The 17,860-nt window shown below is 35.2% G+C and overlaps 1 protein-coding gene across 2 annotated transcripts in view; it reads left to right on the top strand.

The window, feature by feature from the left end:
* LOC132698737 (bestrophin-4) overlaps positions 1 to 17,860 on the top strand; it is a 53,948-nt gene that overhangs the window by 19,443 nt on the left and 16,645 nt on the right. For both annotated transcript variants that reach the window (XM_060664962.1, XM_060664961.1), the window contains exons 2-4: positions 4,638 to 4,748; positions 6,231 to 6,402; positions 12,241 to 12,370. In XM_060664962.1, coding sequence (XP_060520945.1) covers positions 4,638 to 4,748; positions 6,231 to 6,402; positions 12,241 to 12,370 — 413 coding nt within the window. The remainder of the gene's footprint in view (positions 1 to 4,637; positions 4,749 to 6,230; positions 6,403 to 12,240; positions 12,371 to 17,860) is intronic.

The raw sequence follows: 17,860 nt of genomic DNA, 5'->3' as shown, positions 1-17,860 counted from the left end.
TTCACCCACAAAAGCGGATGTATTAGAATTTTTTGCCTACAAACGACGTACCCTGTATATAATTCTAACAATGTTAGAAATAGAAGGCTATAGCCTTGGATCTCATTAGTTTCCTGGTATCCGAATTTTTCCAATGGAGCAAATGGTTGTCAAAAAACTACTTTTTTTCTGAAACCATGCAGTACGTGGTAATAGTAAATGACGTCATCGCGTCTATACAAATACAAAAATTGTAGCCCTCGACACGGCCTATGACACTGTTTGAACGGATTAGCTATTTTTTGTACGAATTTTGAGTTACAGTTAATAATTTACTCTCTAAAAGAACAATTTTCAGGGCCTTTTAGATTTTTGTCCACAATTAAAACACCTTGTATATAATCGAAAAAATGCGTGAAATAAAAGCTATAGCGCCGGGTCTCCCAAGTATTGCGATTGTAAAATTTTTCCGAACTTATGAGTGGTTTCGAAAGAAATGTTGTTTTTCTGGATGCCAAAATAATCAAAAACTTCTTCGTGTTATTTTATTGATCCCAAATGAGCCTAAATGCGGATCCAGACTTCTACTTCTCTCCCAAGTCTGAAGTCGTTGCAGCTACCAACTTCAGACTTTTGGGGCACTTATTATGTTTTTTAATATTGCACGGAATATCGGGAACACTCTGTACAATACTCAAAAACCTTAAATACAAAAGTTATAGCTGTCTATATGGGCTGTATCGCCATGTAAAAGAAACTGACATCTAAAACATATATGTGAAATTATTGCCAATTTTCAATAATAGGGGGACAGATTTTTCCGTTTTTTTTTTTTTTTAATATACTACGCACCCTGTATATTTTTGAAAAATTGTCAAAGCTAAAAGTTTATGGAGCCATATCCTCTGCTTCTTCTGGTTCAAGAATTTTTTCGGTATTGCAAACGGCTTTTGGAAAATGGTCTTTTTTGTAGACCCTTGCACACGCGATATTTAATTTTTTTAAAATACTTGCCGACCTCCCAGTCCTCCCATTTTCAATAGGTTCCGTCACAGGGCTAGGCTGCATGTATGTGCCAAATATGAAGTCGATTGCTTCAAATTTCGGACACTTTTCGTGTTTCATAGCAACGTCCAAAAAACAGTCGAAAATCTAAAAAATGATGGACGCCTTGGTTTGATCAGACTCATTTTTTGTGTACCTCGTGCACGGCTTAAAAGGAGTCAAATTTGGTAGGGCCGTGTTGCAAACCGTTCAAAAGATATAGCCAATTAATGCCTGGTCTACAGAGAAACATAGAACGGATTACGGATAACGGAGAACAGAAAAAAAAGTTTTTTTTTCGATGCTGATCATTTCTGTACCAATGGCGGTCCCCTAGGACCTACCGTTGCCGAGATATAAGTTTGGTTGCCAAGCGCGTATACTTTCAAAAATTTCGATTTCATCGATTTTTCGAAAAAATGTTGATAATTCCGTGACGTTCCTGTGTAACGCTTAAAACGTATTTATTTAATGCGACCGAGTGTTCGAGTCGGAATAACTGCGAATGCCCGTTTTTCCGACCGATCTACTGAAAGGGTCAGCGACTGCGCCCCCCATTCTAACGACCTTGGAAGGTTGCCGCGCACTGACGTCAAGATCTGAATCTAGACCGGTTTAACCGTAACGATATAACGCCCGGAACAACGTAAAGTACAAGATGGCGCGATTAAGTTTAACGTTTTTATTTGACAGTAAATAGACGCAAAAACAAATTCGTTACTGTTACATTCTAATCGCCGTTCTCGCATTAAGAGGGTCGTTTAAAAAGTAATAATAATAATATTTTTCTAAAGAATTTTCACAAGCTACCGTAATACTTTCTGCAAAACTTCTGGATTCCTCCTGCGTCGGTTTTTCTTGTCATTCTTTACATTCAAAACATCACTGACCCCGTATCAAAAGTTTTAAAGAAATATAACCTCAAAAAAAATCGATCCGTCAATGACAAAATTCCATTAAGATGCCAAAATTTCAATGAAATCAAAAATCAATCAAAAAAAAAAAAGAGAGTAACAATGTTAACCGCGACTCAGGTCTCTCCCTGTCACCAATATGGGAATCATCCGAGACGGTGTTTATGCCCCTAATTTAGCTCCACCCCCCTCAAAAAATATATACGCAGGTACAGAGTAAAATGCGAGCCAGTTTCAGTCAAGCATTTGAAGAAGCCAACAGTCTAAAAATTCATTATTGGTAAAATGTTATTTGTCCTAGATACTAGAACTGAGCTGGATTTAAAATATTTATTATAATTACTATAAAGCTTAATGGCAGTACAGCTAAAGCAGCGTTCAAATTTACAAGAATTGTGATGGAGCATATCCAGAATATTTCTCGTCCTGCACCATCCATTACCGCTCCTAAGTTTGCCGCTTCATTTGAAAACATAAGATCTTATATATCTTATAATGGCTGTTTTTTTTTTTCGATGTATAGACCTTTAAGTTGGCATTACTGTTCAAGATGGCCGATTTAACAGCTGTCAAGTGATTTATTCGCAGTTTGGTTTGGCAATTCATCATGAATAGACTCACGCCTGAACAACGCTTGCAAATAGTGCAATTTTATTTCGAAAATAATGGTCCTGTGCGGAATACGTATCGCGCACTACGTCCATTTTATCGTCGACAAAATCGTCCATCAGAGGAGTTAATTCGATTAACCGTGGACCACGTTTACTCTTATTGATAACTCGCATCCCCAGAGACGCCGTACGGTGCGTACAAAAGAATCTATTGCTGCTGTAGAGCGTAGCATTGAGGAAGACCCGAATGAGTCCATCCGCCATCGAGCACAGGAATTGGATCTGTGTCCATTCAATTTATGGAAGATTTTGCGGAATGATCTTTTTTTACGTGCTTACAAAATCCAAATCGTGCAAGAATTGAAGCCAAACGATCATCAAGTAAGGCGTAGATTCGTCGAATGGGCCCAAAACGAGATTGCCGTTGTTCCCGATTTTCATAAGCGACTTTTGTTTAGCGATGAATTGCACTTCTGGTTGAATGGCTACGTCAACAAACAAAACTGCCGCATTTGGAGCGAAGCTAATCCTCAAGTGTATGTCGAAACACCGTTACATCCAGAAAAACTGACTGTTTTGTGCGCTTTATGGGCTGGTGGAATCAATGGTCCGTACTTCTCCAAAAACGATGATGGCCAGAACGTTATAGTCAATGGTGATCGGTATAGAGCTATGATTACTAACTCTTTCATTCCTGAATTGAATAACCATGATGTTCAGGAGATGTGGTTTCAACAATACGGCCCAACATGTCACACAGCTCGTGCCACAATCGATTTATTGAAAGACACGTTTGGTGAGCGTCTAATTTCACGTTTTGGACCTGTGAATTGGCCTCCAAGATCTTGTGATTTAACACCGCTAGACTAGTTTTTGAGGGGCTATGTAAAGTCATTGGTCTATGCGGATAAGCCACAAACGCTTGACCATTTGGAAGACAACATTCGCCGTGTTATTGCCGATATACGGCCACAAATGTTGTGGCTAATATGAGGACCTAATAGAGTCTTAGATAAACCCTTGTGTAACAAACTGCAAAGTACACTTAAATAGCAACAGAGGAAAGATGTTTGTGTAATATGTTTTAGTGTACAAGAATTACAGGAAATATAAAAAAACAATTAAGCTGCAAGTTTGACTAGGACAATCACAAGAAATGCCCCTTGAGAATTACGAATCCTTGTAAAACTCAATGTGGGAAAGTTTTCGTTTGTCATCACTATTAGTGAAAGCGAAATTGTCTTGCAGTTGGTTAAAAATTACAGAAATTATTACCGCAGAAAGTGGGGAATTACCAGATTCAGTTCAACGGCAACAGGAAGAATTTAAACGATAAAAAAAGGAAATTTTTGAGAATTACCAGGAATTCTAGTCAAATTCAAAATTTTAGGGTACTTCATTTGTAGTTCACCTACCTCCTCAGGGAGGTAAGTGATTACTACATTACGTACACACAAAATTTAACTCTGATTAAATAGAAGCAGTTCTGTCAACAAATACTGATTTTGTAAATCTGCTTGTTGGATTCGGGAAAATTTGAGTAGGAAAAATATTATATGCATAAGTTGGGAAGAAGAGATCTTGGTTAGTCTCCGACTATTTTCCCAACGCTTGCCTGACTACCTACGTCCCTTGTGTGCATAACTATTTAGTAAATTGTGTATCAATGGGGGTCCCCTAGAACCTTCCGTTACCGAGACAGAAGTTTCGTTGCCAAGCCCGTATACTTTCGAAAAATCGATGAAATCGAATTTTTCGAAAGTAACAAGTTTTTCCCAAAAACACGAAAAAGGTACGGAGAGATTCATAATGGCACAGACTAGAGTGTTAGTATTCTCCAGCAATAGCAATTCCTAATGCGGCGTTGCCAATTATATTCGGATAATTTCAGAGACTGATTTTGCGTTCTTAAGAAAATGAACCAATTTTTTCAGAAAAATGACGGCAATGTGGCAATTCAGTTAGTAGGGGGTGACGCACGCGCAAAAAATCCACACCTTCCCTACGGAAATATCGTAGCAGGGCCGCTATATTATCTTATAGCTCTACGTTTATATGCTCAAACCTGACGAGGCGAATTTTATTGCAGATGGCGTGGCAGCGTTTACAAGCTGGTGTGGCGGGAACTGATAGCCTATCTGTTCCTCTATTATTCGATAAATCTCCTGTACAGGTTCGGACTTGACGAGCAGCAACAACGGTAAGAAAAATAACGGAAATTTGAATAATTGTAGCGGGTTTTAATCTAGTTGCGACGCAGTTGCTTAAAACCGGATTTTTGTCGATTAAATTAGAGTAAATAAGTATAGGCTTTACTAATGTCCCGAGGTTCGTAAAGTTATACTGAAATATCTTCAATTAACCCATAATTTTGGTTATTAGCAGGGTGTATTCTAATTGAATACGATGTTAAAATAAAAATTACTCTCCCAATCTCCAATAATTTCTAAAGAAATTTAATATCCTGATTCCTGACAAAAACCTCTTATTAATTTGTTATTGTTGTTGTTGTTATTTTAAAAAAAGATTGGTCGGGTTTACTAATGAAGAGTTGGTACATATGCATTTTACTTATGGTTTCGCTTATGGTAGAGTCATGTCATACTTGATGAAAATCCTGAACTTAATACTAGAAAAATTGAAAATAATCTGAATATCTAATATGCTATCATATACATTACCATCACCGGTTTTTGGAAGAGAATTTGTCAAAATTGCGAGGACAAATACCATATTTAATTAGGCACGATTTTATAAATAAGAACCAGAAGTTCAGAATTTCACTAAATTATATATATCTTCACTAGGGTAATATATATATATATATATATATATATATATATATATATATATATATATATATATATATATATATATATATATATATATATATATATATAAACACATGACAGTTATTTCGACACTGTGTCATTATGAAATGTAATATTTACAAACTACCTGCTACTATATATACCGAAAAATGAGAGGTATTTAAATCTAATTGATCCTTAAACAATACATTTGAATGTCTCATTTTGTTAATCTCCATGGCTTCCAATAAATTTAATTTTCTATTTTTTGTGGCTGTATGTAAAATATCAAAATTGTAGTCAAAAATGTGTTTCTGTGTTCATAATTAGAATCTAGACTATTCTTTTTAAATGCTCTTTTATGTTCGTTAATGTGTTTCTTGTTTGTCCAATATAAATTTTAGGACAAGATCCGCATTTCAATCTGATTTTTGAGATTTTGGACATTTCGGTTTATTGCTTTTTAAAAAATTTCCTATTATGTTGTCCGTTCTGAAAGCTGTTTTTAAACAACATTTTGACAAATCTTTTGAAACTTTTTCACTGGGTTCTCCTATGTATGTAATTGTTTTAAATTGATCGCGTTCTGTATTAGGTTTCGAATAAATAGAGTTTACTGTTGTCTGGATTTGTTTTTTATTTATAGTTTTATCGATAATGGACGGATTGTAGAGTTTGAGAGTGGCGTTGTCGAGATATGAGTTTCGTCGCCAAGCACGTATACTTTCGAAAAATTCGTTTTTATCGACTTTTCTTCAATGTTTAAAATGTTTTCTTCCTCCTTAAATCAGCTTCTAGCTGATTTAAGGAAAATATTGTTCTGCGCAAAATAAAAGATCTTTGCGTTGTTTTCAATTTGGATTCTTGCGCAGGATATTCGAGAAGATCCGGATGTACTTCGGGCAGCAGAGCGAGACGATACCGATGTCGTTCGTGCTCGGCTTTTACGTCTCTCTCGTGGTCAAGAGGTGGTGGGAACAGTACAAGCTCCTTCCTTGGCCGGATACCCTCGCCCTGTTCCTGAATGCCGGAATTCCTGGCGCGGTGAGTAATACAGAAAGAAAGATAAAGATCTAGGTCAAATTCGGCGTGTTCATAAAGTGAAGTGACTTTTGTACATCTACATCATATTTTTTCAAATGAACATTCTGTATATTATATATGTGTTTAATTTGACAATTTTGGCAATTGGGCAAAAATAGGAAATTTTTGTATAATTTCAAACAGTGCCGTGACTAACTGCAACAGCAATAATTATTTACAAATTAGAGTAGAACAAAAACACTAAAAATGAGGAGACACGCTGAAGTAAAGAATTCTTTAACTATTCTAAATATGTGACCGCCATTTTTCTAAACACATTTCTCGTACACTCTAATTGTATGATGTCTTGCATTTAGTGACTTTTTCGGATAGTCTCTTGACTGATTAATCGCCTCTGAAATCCCTTGCCGAAATTCCACGACATTACTACAACGATTTCAAAAGAAAAAATCCATTAAAGTTAAGTCAGGGCTGTTTGCTGGCCAATCCATAGTTACGCCATCCGACCGCTGGGATAATCGAAAATTGTGATTGTCATAATTAGCGCTGATGTATTTGGGATTAAATCTTCTATATATTGTTCTATTGGGTGCTCTAAGAGTTGCAAATAATGATCTCAAGGTAAATTTGCCATAGGGCAATAACAACTGCAATGAAAACATGAAACATGCATAATAGGAAAGACTAGACGAGACCATGTAAGAAACGAAGATATCCGGCAACAATCTAATATTCGAGATATAGTAAGATGTGGGCGAGAGGGAAGAAGAAATTGGAATCAATACGTAACGAGAATGGAAGAGCACAGGTTAGCAAAGATCACAACAGATGGAAAACCCGAGGGGAAAAGATCAAGAGGAAGACCACAAAAAAGATCGCAAGATAGCTGGTCATCAGAATCACAAATAAGATTAAATATTATCCAGTATACACAAGTCATTTGACTTAACGTAGGAATAATAAGAAGAAGGTGTATGGCACATCGTTCGCCAGGAAATTTTATTAGAATACGGATTTTTTAGAAAAAGTGGGGGTATCCCATTTAAAGAAATATATCTCGGGAACTAAAGGCTCTAATACAAAACGGTTAAAAAAAACTTAAAAAAATGTTTTTTTCCCAAAACTCTATTCTTACAATTAAAAAAGTTATAGAAGGCCTTAAAAATCGCGCATTCTTGAGAACCACCCTGCTCAAAAACGCCTTGACATATCATGATGCGGTTTTTAGTTTTCGACTTCCCTCGAAAATCGAGCCGCTAACATGCATATTAGTTTTGAGCTAACTGTGCTGCAAATGCTTAAAGCCATAGAGGCCACTCGAATTTGGACCACCAGGTAAACTAACCGAAACTAACCAAAAAAAAAAAAATAATAATAATATCTATGGATTCGGAACAATAGCCTCGTGTCCCCCATTGGCGTGGAGGCTGTCGCCGTGTGCAAATAACCGTTTTTCGTGATCTGCATGCCCGAATGGGTAAAAATCGAGCGACGTTCTATTGTTTCACGACGCGCTTACGTAACCCGCGTTGCGCAGTCGTATCGGCGACCGAATTCGTTGAAATTTTCGATTTATTGACCCAATGCGGCGTGACGCTTACACGTGACAATATTAAAAGGTATTACTAGGGCGGAGCGAAAAGTTTTGCGGACTGACCACTAGGTGGCGCCACTAGGCGACATAAAGGTGCGATGTTAGGGATCGTATGAATCTTTGAAGAATGTATTTATTATTGTTTGAATATTGTATTTTATTATTTTTACATAGTACGTGAACTGTGTTCAGATAGGTAGAGACAGCTGTAATAATTGTTTTATGTTATGATGACTTCAACTCTGTAAAATGAGTTTCACCACGAATAAGTAACACGTAAAAAACTCATTTTGCGGTTTTTGGGAGTTCATTTTCTTGACAGCAACTATCTATAGGCAATATTGAAATTGGTTTAATTGGTTGAATTGATTGTGTATTCTAAATTTTATAGATTATTTAGCTGCAAGTTGTTTAACCGTATCGTTTTTTATTGAAATTATATTGTAAAAATATAGGCATGTCATTCTTTGTTTAATATTTCATACCCAACTTCTATTGTAATCGGTGGTTCAGTATAATATAGTCGGTACGATTTGCATTGGCAAAGTGGGTCATAAAATCAGAATGATTTTTTCATTTTTAATTTTATATGGTATGGAGAATTCATTCATTTCATGCCAAGTACAACTGATTCTGTCGCTCTTATTCCCAAGTAATACAATCGCGATCGTTGCATTGATCAGATAGACATTTATTATAGTATAAGTGAAAGCAAGATGAACAATCTGTTTTAATCTGTCTGACGTTTTATTGTCGACTATACCATCACAAATCGTATCGACTATAGCTCTAATCTGGACTCAGGAAATGCACTATCACGCCCAGAAGTCATTTCCTAAGCCGTAAAGATAAATACTTCGAAAGTATAATACGACCAAAAATATAGTGCACTTATTGCTTTGACGTTTTAAGTAATTTACAGTACCTTAACCGCAGACATTCGCAGGGCCGTGGTAAAACCCATCCCGACATTAATTAGGTCTTGCATTGATGCTGTATTTTCATATTCACATCAGGTGATATAATAGAAATCTAAATTGCTTTATGTTAATATATATTACGGAGGTATTTGACTGTGAACCTTCCAGTAAGTACGTATTTATGTATCTGATTCTCGAGGTTTGACCTTGGGACGCTGTTTTCAATGGATATTTCAAGGGTTAAAAAGTACGCCATAAAAATACAGATAAATATTACTTACAATCTTACAATTTTTTTTTTAAGGTTCCTATTTTTTAACACTTCAAAATGTGGAGACTGTGGAATTAAGCAGATATTCCCCTGCTAGAAGACGAAGTGGAGATGGTAGTAGAACCTCAAGACAATTTAGAAGACGAACTACCTCAGCAAATAAAAAAAAATCCATTTGTCTTCGGATGCTAAACAAATTGTTTCGAATGTTTGCGATTTTAGGAGAAATTCAGGAAGGGAATTAGAAGCAGCAATAAAAAAAACCAAACCAATGTTCCCAAGTTAACTGTAAGAAAAATTATTGCAAATGGGATAGTCAAGAGGAAAGTGAGAGAAGATATTGGTACTTGGCCAGTTTTTAACGAGAAACACGCGACAGCGTCGTAAAGTGAATATTGTTTTAATCCTAGAAGAACTGCACACAAAAAGTACTGAGAGACTTAAACATTAGTTGTGCCAAGGAGTCGTTAATAAACGTGAACTGGTCATGACATCTCAAAGAATTACGCAATGGAGGGTGGTTTATCTAAATGCCATTCAACAATTTCGAGAGTAAAATAGGTCAATAATATATTTAGACAAAACGTGGTTCGACACTCACGTCACAGAAATAAATGGATGGATGGTGTGATAACAGTAACAAGTGTGTACTAGACATGCCGCCTTCACATGGAAAACGCATAACAATTCTGCATGCTGGATCCAAAAATGGTTGGGTGGAAGATGCGTGTGAAATATTTGGCGACTGGTTTGAAAATAAACTGTTTCCAAAACTATCGTCAAATCATTTATATTTTGAAGAGAGCTACACGAAAAAACAACTTCTTGAATCATTAAAAATAATTTTTTTTAATGAAAACTACAAAATCGATTCGATTGCACAACAAAGCGGACATGAAATCTTGAGATTACCCCCTATCATTGTATGAGTATTTAACCCGATCGAGATAATTTGGTGTGAGTTGAATGCGCATATAAGAAAAAAATAATACTGCATGAAAAGGATAGGACCATAAACGTAATTCGGAAAAACGAGTAATAAAAGAAGAAAATATTTATCGAGAATGATTAACGGCGGAGTTAGTCATTGAACTAGGTGACTTCAATAGCGATAGTGACGATTTTTCAAGTGACTGATACTTTATTATTATATTTAATATTTTGTATAATAATAATGACAATATGTGGAAATGTAATGAAATAGAACGTAATAAGTTGTTTGTTACTTTGTACTATTTTTTTTTTAATTAAAACATACTTATATCCAGCTTGTTAGTCTAGGTAGATAAATTCCTAGGACGGTTGTGGAATAGTTACGGGTAAGGGTCTCCTCGGCAGGGGCTGCGGTTTTGGAGTAATAAACAGTAAAACAATAAACAGTAGGCGACGTTAATCACGGAGTAGATTGTAAGAGCACTATATTTCTGGTCGAAGTATACCAACCTTTAAACTTTGCCACACAACAGGCCTCGCAAGGGAAACGCGTCGCCTGTTTCTGCATAGCTGCATACTGTTTATTGTTTTTGACATTTGCTTTATCAACCGGCCATTTTCAATCCATTCATGCCAATTCTGAACATCTAGCTGCCGATCTGTATCCTCGGAACGCATTCAGAAGAATGGTAAATCGCGAAAATCTTCAATTTTTATTTGCGCCACACTATGATGTTACGATTTTAATAATGTTATTAAGTCCCTCGATTGTGTAATAGTTCCGAGTCTGTAAACTAATTTCACTTTGAATGCTGTACGTCCAATTATCTTAAGTGGTCAGTTTATCTCGCCAGTATCGAATCATTAGGAACGAAATTGCCGCCATTTGTAATAATTTATCTGGCCTATCACTCTGCTACCGCAATTCTAGTTATGTAAAGCTCATTGGTGAAAAAGATGAATGGAATGTTTTTTTTCCACCTATCTTCCTATCTATGGTCTTTCTACGTCTGTGACGTCACCGTTCGTATTAATTTATTAAAATTTAAAAGGCGAAATATTTTGCGCAACTTTATTTACAAAAAAAAAGGTATTAGTAGATAGAAAAGAGTGGAGATGGGACAAAGACCAGGGAATATTAAAGGAAACCAAAACAAAAAACTAATAAAACCCGTTTTCGGGGAAAATATGACCAACTTGGCAACGAACAAGGCTATGATAAAGGAAAAAAGGAAGGACCACGCGGCGAAAACTATAATACGCTACGGAATATGACAAAACAGTCATCGATACCAAATCAGCCAGGAAGGAGCCCACATGACGACTTCCCAACAAAAGCGTTGCAGGGAAATTTAAATAGAATTGTGATACCAAATCAAATACAGGAAAAGGCAATGAGAAAAACGGAAATGGAAAAGTAGAAAAAAACTGCAAAGGAAAATAGCAACATGGAATGTACGAGGACTTAATCGAAAAGAAAATGAACTAATAAGAGAATTTGAAGAGATAAATGTAAGCATACTAGGAATCATTTATTGACTACGTTTCGTACAAAAGGAACGTACAATTGTAGCAAGTCAGAAGTTATATTCAAGTGTAAAATCACAATAAAAAATAACATAAAGACACACATGTTGAATAAAGCTGCTAATACTACAGGGTGGTTCATTTAAGATGTTTTTCCATGTTTTTGCAAAAATGTGATTTTTTACACATGAAAACTCACTCAAACGCTTATGTGGAAACCCATTGAGCACTGCGAGTTGCACCCGAACTTATTCGGCGTGCGACGTTGCCATGTTTATTTAAATTCTCAAAAATCGGGCTAGGCAAATTAACATGAGGCGTTAACACCATGGTAAATATTAATGCTTGTACCATAGCACAAATGACCATAAATGTGTTTATTATAAATACAAAAAAAAAAAGATTTTTTTTTATGAAATAACATTAATATGTGAAATGATACGGAATTAAAACCCAAACCGAACAAAAATGCTATATACAGGGTGTTCCATTAAAAAAGTATTTTTTTTAAATTACCGTTTTCCCGGTTATGTTACGCGTTGGCAAAGAAACTCTAAATCAAGAGAAAAATTCATGGCTTTTAATTGTTGCAGAGCGAGAGACAAAGACTGATGAGGCGCAACATTGTAAGGTACGCGGTTTTGGCTTACGTAGTGACGCTGATGAGGATCTCTTTGAGGGTTAAGAAACGTTTCCCCACATGGCAACATCTAGTCGATTCTGGTAAGTAAGCGGCATAGGGAGAAACGGACAAAAATTTAATTAAGTAGCTGTCAGAAATCATCAAATAACTGTGAAAATCTGAACATTTTCACAGATTACTGTAATAATTTTTATAAAGCCTGTGCATTCCTTTTGCAACACTTTTTGCTGTGACGAACTTGCTGACGTTTCGCCACTCATCCTGTTGGCTTCTTCAGAGCTTGACTGAAACATTCGTTGTTCTGATTCAATTGTCCTATAAATTACTTAGGAACGAGTTCTCAAAATATTTTTCAACTTATATGAAATAATATCTCAAATTATAAATAACAAACAAGTAAAAATAAAGTAATATAAACGCGACAAACGAAACAAAAATTAATTAGATCGTATTAAAATAACGAAAACTATCTCTAATTTATGTTGGTTTTAGCAATATTTGTAATTTAGCTGGAGAATCGGAGGAGCCTTATTCACTTGGGATGATTTTATGATCATCAGTTTGGGATTCTGAAGATTCTGGAATTTTAATGTACCCTAGAATGTCAGAAACTGAAGCGCTTTCTATTTTATTTTGTTTGAAAGGAACTTCCACTGGCTACTGTTATACTTTTTATAAAACTTCTGGATTCCTCCTGCGTCGGTTTTTGTTAAGTCGAACTAGCTAACGTTTCGTGAATCATCCTGTTGGCTTCTACATAGCTTGACTGAAACTGGCTCGCATTTTACTCTGGACCTGCTTTTATATTGATTGAGGGGGGCATAGCTAAATGACGGGCGTAAACATCGTCTCGGATTGGTGACAGGTCGTGGTTAAGATTGCTAGGTTGTTTATAGATTTCTATAGAAGAAGAATTTTAGTTTTATTAAATAAAATCATCGGTTATCAATTCTCTTGTTTACAGAGCAATAAAATTACCTCAGCCCGAATCATTGAACCGAGAATTAAAACACCTTACCTCTGCTCTTCTCTCTAACAATTTCCACATTAAAGATATTAAGCGTTTGATCACGGAATACACTTGCCACTGTTGTCCTTCCTTATATTCAAAACATCACTGACCACATATTAATAAGTTCTAAAGAAATATAACGTCAAAACCAGATTTACCACTTGCCCAAAAATCTCTCAACATCTTTGATCCGTCAAAGACAAAATTCCATTTGAGATGCTAGGAGTTCACAGCATTCCATGCATATGAGGCAAAAAATAACTAAGCTCAAAGAACATGAGTATTAAGACTAAGACAAATAAACTCCTTAGCAGTTGGCGAACACAATCACGAAAGCGGACATAAGAGAGTATATAGAAATCTATAAGTAACCTAAAAATCTTAACCGCAACAGGATGATTGGCGAAACGTCAGCAAGTTCGACTCAGCAAAAACCGACGCAGGAGGAATCTAGAAGTTTTTAAAAAAGTGAGGCGCTTTTCTTCATAACATAAATATTTCTCCTGGAGGATATAAGAGGATCGGAAGTGAAAACTATGTGTCTTATCAGATCTGTATTTGATCGGTAATTCACAATGTTCCATAATTTCGCACCAGCGAACCAACACTTTATGGATACTACTACTGAAATCTTGTTTTGGTATATCTCCCTGTATGGATTTTTTAGTATTTTGGAAAACGGTTTTGTGTTCGGCTCTCCTTACTTGTAAGCACTTAAAAGGTGAGCGTAACAGGAATTAAAAAAAAAAAAACGGATCCATGTATGAAGTATTGACAAATCAAATCAAAGATTTTCTGGATCAAAAAGTCCATTTTCAATAGTCTATTTCGAAATAACATATTTGGTTGGTGAATTTAATTGCAGAATATTACTAAGACAGCTGTCAAATATTGTAAAAATCAGAAAACAGAAATTTAACGATCTACAGAACAAAGTGGATCCTCACAAAAGTGTTTTACTGTTATTTCAGAGTGAATATTTAAAAATTGTGATTAGCCATGAAAAGTTTTTTCTAATATTACTTCTAATTTGAAAGGTAAAATTTGATTTTTAAAGTTCCTTAAATTATGTTTACTTTGAAGGCAATCTCTATGATGGCTATACAATATTTATCTCTTCGTTTTTTAGTTTTACTTGAATCTTCATTGGAAGATTCAAAGGGGCTGCCACGACTAGGTCCAGGCATGTCTTCAACTTGTTTTCTTGATACATTAACAAGTTCATCAGGAAGTGAACATTCACAAATCAACACAACGCTTTAAAAAATATGGCCTACTTCTCGTGCAATTTCTAAACTTAGTTTTTACAGTCAAACAGAAAAATTTTACTTTTTCTTCTAAACAGTCAAATGTATTATATGGAATCATGTCAATGTTCAATAAGCACTTAATTTTGTTGATAACAATAATTCGCACAAAGTATTAAATTTTTCTAAAAGTTTAATAATCTTACGAATGGTTTTGGATGTTTTTTAAAAGTTTTCATTTAATTTTAGTGTAAAAAAAGCTTTATTACTCCGACAAACCAATAAAGAATAAAACACAATATGAATATGCAAAAGGTACGCAATGTCGATTTTCCGTTATGGAAAATTAGTGTTTGGATTCTATCTAAATTTTGATTGTAGTTGAATATTCCATCTGTTTTTACGATTTGAGACGATACTTTATATGGAAATAGTATTATGGGGGCTTTAAAAAAATTGGCAAATGTCAAGGAAAACAGCTGAGTCGCCATCGTCGGGTGTTTTTTTGTTCCGATCTGCTTTTTGCCCGTCGCCCGGTATTAGCAATGCTTTCTAAAACGTTTCGACCGACGTTTGTCAAGGCGAGAACGATTGCGCACAGGCTTTTGCGTTTTCTACGTGTGCGAAACGATTTTTACGAAAAAATTCGCACCGAAAGCAGCGAATTTCGTAAACACGACATAAAATCCAAAATTTACTATCGGTGGAATAAAAATGTGTTTTGGACGGAGACTTTCGTAATTCCAACAATTGGACGTTGATTTTTTTTCCAAATGCCAGAATTAAACCGGAAACTATAAAAAGAATGCCGGCATAAAAGGGAGGAAAACGCGCCTCACGCTTTTTTGTTGCTGAATGTTCTCGACTCTTAGGATTCACGAATCCTAAAATCCGTAAAGTTCCCCCGGAATAATCCTTTCAATGGAGTATTAACTACGGCTGATCAAGTTCATTAAAAACGTCATTTTCTTATCCCTGTTATACAGCGTGTCGGAATAGCGTGTCAAAGTAACGTATCTGATTTATTATTTGTTTTTGAGGAAAATGTTAAACACAAAAGTTATAGCAGAGACTAATAGAAACAATTAGAAATTAGTCTCTAACATGCGGAAATAAAACTAATAATTTTCACATTAAACACCCTGTACATTATGGCATCCCTCTTCCGATCTATAGCCATTTTTTCGTCAAAATTACAGGCTGCGTCAAAATGATATTAATTTTCGTGAAAAACAATGCGATAGGACAAAGTTATTACAAAGAAATAGTTTCATTTACTTGGCCAAGTTTGGCGGGAGTCAAGCTTTTGGCTACTCTACTGAGCCGGAGACATACAGTTTAATGACAATTTTTCAACACTACCGTAATACTTGCAACAAAAGTTCTGGATTCCTCGTGCGTCGGTTTTTGTTGAATCGAACTTGCTGACGTTTCTCCAATCATCCTGAAACTGGCTCGCATTTTATTCTGTACCTGGTTATATATGGTTTGAGGGGGGCCGAGCTAAATGAGAGGCATAAACACCTTCCATCTAAAACCAAAATTATGGAAACGCTACGTCGATGGTAATTTTGTTATTTGGTTTCATGGTCAGAAATCCCTAACATACGTTTTGAAATAGAAACTAATAACAATCTCCCATTCCTAGACATTCTTATCAATATAAAACCAGACCTAAAATTGGGTCATTTTGATTACAGAATACCTACGCTCACAGACCGATACCTTAATGCTTGGTCACATCACCATCCGGCCGAAAAATCATCGGTTATCAATCTCGAGTCACTGAACTAGAATTAAAACACCTTACCTCTGCTCCTCTCTCGAATAATTTTAACATTAATGGAGGCAAGGATTTACGTGCTTTTTGAATCTAATTTGCTGTCTAGGATCACTCCCAGATTCTTGGCACGATCTTTAAAATTTAATTTTGAGTCGGTGATCGCTATATTTCATTTGTTCTTGAGAAAGTTCTTATCATTCCCAAAACACAATAACGCATAATTTACTGAAACTACAATAAATTTGTGTGTCATCCGTAATAGCTTGAATCTTACAAAATATTAGAAGTATCAATGAGGAAAACAGCGGGCCTAAAATTGATCCCTGAGGAACACCGGTTCGAATTTCTACCTTCTATGAGTATTTATCATTTGAAAAATTTGATAGAAATCTACAAATTAAGTATGGTTTGAGTAGATTAGAAGTTTCTGCATTAAAAGCCACTACTAGCTCGTGACTAATTGTATCGAATGCCTTCGAAAAGTCTAAAAGCACTAAAACTGAACTCATTTCATTATCACAAGCTTGAAGAATCAATCCAATCAATCATCCAATACAATAGTTAAAGCTATGCATATTATACAGAAAAAAAGCACTAAAAAATTAAGAACAAAACTGCGAAATAAAAAAGAACTGTTTAATTAAGTTTTACTTTATTCATTTCTTTAATTTGCATAAAAGAGGTTATCTGAAAACATTATGGTTTGATAATATTTTGGACTTTTAGAAAGGCAAAATTATGACAAGAGAGGAATTTTTTTTTTCACAAAATAAAAAAATATTTTTATTTTTCTTAGCTCTTCAAAATTTGGCATAGTTTTGTTGTGGGTTCTGAATTTCAGGTATAGGAAATACTTAATAAAATTGAAATTGATTAATGGAAATATAATATATCAACGATTCGAACTTCAAGACAAAATTATATATTATAAAATTAATTTTTTTTTTACGAAAAAATGTCTGTAAATGTGAAACATTCGGTTTTATTTAATAAATAAAAGTTTAGGTTTTCGCATAATGTTAAATTGTTTTTATTAGTTTTATCTATAACTTTCGTATTTCGCATTGTTTTTCTAAAACATGTATTTAATGAGATATATTACTTCCATTCCATAAGATCACCTTCTTATTCAAGTGTCCATCGCAGCAAGGTTGTCAACCACATTTACCCTCTCTGGACCGGTAGTAATCTATATCCGAGTCTGTGGAGAACTTCTTCGTTGGTGATCCAGTCGTTGCAAGGAATCCAGCATTTTACGATGCCAAACCCTTCATTCGGCAGTGAAATACTCAGATGTCTAGTTCTGAGAACGTAAAGCCTCTCTGGACTGTTAGTACTCGTCTCTTGCCTATTTCGCGATATTCAATATATGCCAAAAAAAATTCTCTCTTAACAAAAGTCAATGGTATAATAGTGACAAAATTGCTTGGTCACAAAGATTTTCTAGTATTCTTTTCTTTCATTTGCTTCTTCTTTTGTCTTCCTACTTGTACCTTCTGCCGGCTACAAAGTTACTTAATAAAAGGCG

This window comes from Cylas formicarius, unplaced genomic scaffold (assembly GCF_029955315.1).
Source record: "Cylas formicarius isolate icCylForm1 unplaced genomic scaffold, icCylForm1.1 PGA_scaffold_2__14_contigs__length_35257938, whole genome shotgun sequence".
NCBI classification, from domain to species: domain Eukaryota; kingdom Metazoa; phylum Arthropoda; class Insecta; order Coleoptera; family Brentidae; genus Cylas; species Cylas formicarius.
This window is presented reverse-complemented; position numbering and strand designations above follow the sequence as displayed.